Source organism: Octopus bimaculoides, chromosome 1 (assembly GCF_001194135.2).
Source record: "Octopus bimaculoides isolate UCB-OBI-ISO-001 chromosome 1, ASM119413v2, whole genome shotgun sequence".
Lineage (NCBI taxonomy): Eukaryota > Metazoa > Mollusca > Cephalopoda > Octopoda > Octopodidae > Octopus > Octopus bimaculoides.
In genome coordinates, this window is record NC_068981.1 from 94474663 (window position 1) to 94479836 (window position 5174).

General features: G+C 33.5%; 1 protein-coding gene across 1 annotated transcript in view; it reads right to left on the minus strand.

The window, feature by feature from the left end:
- The window catches only part of LOC106873158 (uncharacterized), a 121184-nt gene that overhangs the window by 34598 nt on the left and 81412 nt on the right, over positions 1-5174 (minus strand). The window contains exons 20-21 of the mRNA XM_052966834.1: positions 4089-4201; positions 1737-1931 (exon numbers count right to left, since the gene is read on the minus strand). Coding sequence (XP_052822794.1) covers positions 1737-1931; positions 4089-4201 — 308 coding nt within the window. The remainder of the gene's footprint in view (positions 1-1736; positions 1932-4088; positions 4202-5174) is intronic.

The window sequence follows — 5174 nt, forward strand, 5'->3', positions numbered from 1 at the left end:
TATATATATATATATATATATATATATATATATATATATGAAGATAATTTGAAGATAAGCAACAAAAATTCAATAGGTTATAGCAGTACGTACGTTTCGTACAAGCTCCATTTATTCATGTAGTGAGAACACCACATAGAATTTATAATGAAAATGTACTCCTCAGCTGCATAATGGAATTTCATTTTAGAAAGTCATTTTGAAGATGTTTGCAAGAAACAAGAGTAAGAGAAGAAAACATACCATCTCGACTAACAGACTAGTGAATCAAACAAGAATGTGGTGTTCTCACTACATGAACAAATGGAGCTTGTACGAAACGTACGTACTGCTATAACCTATTGAATTTTTGTTGCTTATCTTCAAATTTTATTCACCAAATCTCTTGATTTTGTTTTTGGTTTTTACCAAATTCTGGTGCCTCAAGAATTTTAAGTACCACATTTAATCTTTTGATTAAATCTATATTATTATATGAAGATATATATATATATATATATATATGTATATATATATATATATCATGGAATTAAATAACTATGAGGAGCAGAGACCATAATAGTAGGAACGGAAGAGAGAAAGGGAACAAACAGCATATGTGAGCCATTGATTGCAATATTTAGAGTGAATACTTCCCAGTTATTCAAATACATCCCCTATTGAATGAAGTGTAAGACATATATACTATTGTAGTTTGTTTCAGCCATCAGTGCTGTGTTGGAACTCTTGTGTGCATATGCACGCATGTGTGTGTGTGTGCGTGTGTGCATGTGTGTGTACATGCGTGCATGCTTGGGTGTTCAGTATAGTGTTCTAGTGTAGATAGCTTAAGCTATGTATATAGCTACAGCTGATTGGAGTGAAGTATTTGTGATCATAACCTTTGTTATATAATAATGTTATATTTGTGAAGCCAAGTTAACTGATCATCAGTAAAGATGATGTTTATTGTTTGTAGCAATATTAGAGTTCATGACTAGTGAAGTGAAGTACATGACTTCTAGATCTATTGTTCTGATTTAGTTTTATCCTGTTGGAAGAAACTAGGTTATCACATCCTCATTGTATAAAGTCCTGAAGATCAGCATTTATTTGTACCTTATTTTCCAGCATACAAGTCAACATATTATAGTGTGTAAACATGTAGTGTAAACATTCAAACATCATCACTAGCTTTTCAAATCCTGCAGCATTTCACATGAAATATTTGGTTCTCCAAAGTTATCATGGTGTATAAACTGACCTCTCTTTTTTAGGTATAGATTTTGGTCTGAAAAATTTGACTCATGAACCAGGAAAAAACATTTGGCATGAGGTGATTTGGCTGTCTTGATTATTCCAGTTAGTGGAAGGTTAAGGAGCAATAAAACATTGCCCTTTCTAATACTTTGGATTTTGGCACCCTTAGATTGATCACATCTCAGATAGGGTTACAGACAGAGGTAGTATAACCTGGAAAAAGCTGAAGTTTGCCTCAACCTGCACACCAGACATCATATATCTGAATATTTCAATATCAAGGATGATGAATCCGTTTGATTAGTTAATTCCACATTCTAGTTCTGCTAAGAAAGAAAGCTTATTTTGCTACAAAACAAAAACATCATCATCATTGACAGCAGCAAGTGCAATAACAATAACATACACAAAAAATAACAAAGACAAAAATAAGCTACAACATCAATATCAATTTAGAAAAAATATAAAATATGTAAAATAAATAGTTAAATACATACAGCTATAGATAGTTTTTCTATTCTGGGGTTTTTAGAGAGATATTCAGTAACTGCTGTCCAATTAAGATTGCAGAAAGCATTTTCATAAAAACTAATTGTTGATTGATTGTAATCAGGTGGAAACACTAGGATATCAGAGATTTTTAAATTCTGACATATTTGTTGCCCATGAATCCGAAGTAGGTTTGTAAGAACCTGTGGAAATATAAATTGATAAATTAAAGTCAAGAACTTCCACATATATATAGAACTAAATTTTAAAAAGATTTGATTAATTAGAGAATTTGAAAATAGTAACATCACAACTTCTGTTTTGAAAACAAAAAAAAAAAAGAATCTTAGAAAAAAGATTGGTGTCAATGACCATTGAAGAATTTCCCAGACAAACAAGATTTATGTGGCTGATATGCAGCTGAAATATCAGCAAACAAACACCACTACAACTGCTGCCACCACCACCACCATCCACTGTCTTCATCATCACCACCATAATCTTTGTTTTTCTGCTTGTTTTTCCTATACTGGTTTGGATTTGAAGAGACATATTGAGACAGTGCTCTATGGCTAGATACCTTGCATGAAACCAAACCCACTTGCTTATCATTGGTCTTTGCATGTTTTCCAAACTGGCAATCTGTGAGATATACTGTTTGTATAGGGCATAAGAAAGCATCACTGTAGCCTAAGCCCTGTCATTGCAAAGATATGTGGAAACAAGCATACATACACACCTGGACACACACATGCACATGTATATGCACACACATATGACACGGATACATACACACACATCTTTTTTTCATTCCTTCCTTCATTTAAAGTCTGTCTTTCTATACTAGCATGGTTTAGGCAGGAAGATATTTGAGGCAATATATACAGGCATATATATACGTAGTCTGATCAATAAGTATCAGGACTGTTGCCATAGTAACGAAGCTAAAGCACCCAGAGTAAAGCTACTTGGTACAGATTGACTTTGAACTCTGCCGTGCATGCACACTAAGTTTTAACATTCTAGCTTACTTCTGTTGTTTACAGCAGTGCTTGAAAGGAGGGGGTGTAGTGTGTGATCATCACAATGACCATGACAGAAAGTTGAGTAGTGAATCTACATCAAATTTTGTTAAAAGCTTGACAGAGGCCTACGCAATGTTTTCAAAAGGTTTTCATCGTTCTTGATACAATCAAGGAGATCTTGTGCTACTGAAACTCAAATGTCTTTTTGGTCAGCTGAAAGCAGTTTTGGCACAAACATAGCCGATATGTGTCTCATACCCAAATCTTCAGTGGTAATGGACTGAACTGTAACTAATCTGCGCATCTTCTGATAACTCATAGATAGTGATTCGAAGATTTCCCCTCACAGCTGCATGCACATCTGCAATGTTTTCCTCAGTTCTGCTGGTTGCTGGTCTCCCAGAATGTTCGTCAATATTGATATTTTTTCAGCTATCTTGGAAACGTCTGAACCATTTACACACTTGTGTGCAGCTCATACACCCCTCTCCATACACTTTCTGAAACTTTGTGTGGGCCTCTGAGCAGGAATTGCTATGACAACTTTCTCTGTCATGGTCATTGCGATGATCACACACTACACATATTTATTCCAAACACTTCTGTAAATAGTGGAAGTGAGCTTGAACATTAAAACTTAGTGAACATGCAAAGCAGAGTCTAAGGTCAATCTGTGCCAAGTAGCTTCACTCTGTGTGTTTTACTTTCATTATTAATGCAACAGTCTGGATACCTGTTGATCAGACTTTGTACAAACATACATGCAAAAAAGAATAGGTAAGAGTACAAGCAAACATTTCTGCATAAGTATCTACACAGTAATGTACATAGGTACATAAACAAACTAAATGTACAATGCTTCTGAAAAATATCAAGCATTACCCAGTCATAACTTCTTTTATGCAATTGTAGATGTGAAACAACTCACTGGACCTTGTAAAGAACAACGTTGTCTCATTTACTATTAAGTATAAATAGAAAATGAATAGACAGAAAAATCTTTATGGCTAAACACTTCAGTCTCCTTTGTCCAAATTGTGACTATACCTAGAACATACTTAGAATTATGAACTTAATAAACAATCATATGAAATATAGGTATGGTTAAAGCCTATATGTGTTGGAAAGCATGAAAAAGAAATGACCTCAGCATATGTTGGGTATTTATTTCATTTTTTGAAACTCAAAGAATGAAAGACAAAATTGACTCTGGTAGGATTTGAACTCAGAATGTAGAATAAATACCACAAACATTTTATCTAATGCTCTAATAACTGAGCCAATTTTCTGCCATACCCTCTACATTATTAAGAACTTGAAAAAAAATCAACTTACCTTATGAGGGTAATAGTTAATGGAATAACCCAGTATTTTAAGCATGTCGTCAGAAAATAGTGTTAATTGACTGATTTCATAGGCAAGCATTTTTAAAATGCCACTTAGGTCTCCTGAAATCAAAAGATGAATAGAGTTGAAGATTCTTGCAGTAGTTCTTTAATTTAGATTACTTAAATTACAATATATTCTCATCTATAGAAACTTTGAATGTATGTGTTTGTAAGGTCTATAAACAGAACATATATCTATAAAGAAAAAGTACATGTGTTAAAAATAATGATAATGGTAAACAAGGCGATAGTGATGTTAATGGTGATGACGATGATATTGATAAGGACATCCAGATTGCTGGTGCTGCTGCTAATGACAACAATGATGATGATGAGGAGGAAATGGTGTTTTTAACAATGTTAAATCTTAGATGTATTTGAAAGAAGTAGACAAGAATGAAACTAAATTATGTTTATGAATTTGTTTTGAAAAATTCCTGATGTGAAATTATGTGTTGAAACAGATATTGTTATATTTTGGGATGGTCGTTTTTTCTTGCCAAATAAACACATGCACTATATATTTCTTCTTCACTCATTTATTGTTGTTCTTATTTTATCTTATATCCATTGTCTGGAAATCTTTCACCTAGGACTAGACAGGACCAGAGAGATGGAAGAGTTGCTGAAGAAGTCACAGATGTGTGACAAAAGATTTCTAGACAATAGACATTAGATAAAATAAGAACAATAATAGACAAGTGAAGAACAAATATATGATGCATGTGTTTATTTGGCAAGAAAAATAAAGAAAAGCATGACCATCCCAAAATATAACAAAGTGAATTATTTTATTACTATTTAGCTCAAGAGAGTGTTTACAGCCTTTCCAGTCTTACGCTAACTCATAAGGCCAATGTGATGTTGTGAGAGAAGAAGAGTGGAAGAGAGAGAGAGAGAAAGGGTGTGCATGTGTGTATGTGTGTGTATGTGCATGCGTGTGTATATGTATGTGTATGTATGTGTATGTGTGTATATGTGTGTGTATGTGCATGTGTGTATATGTGTGTGTATGTGTATGTGTGTATATGTG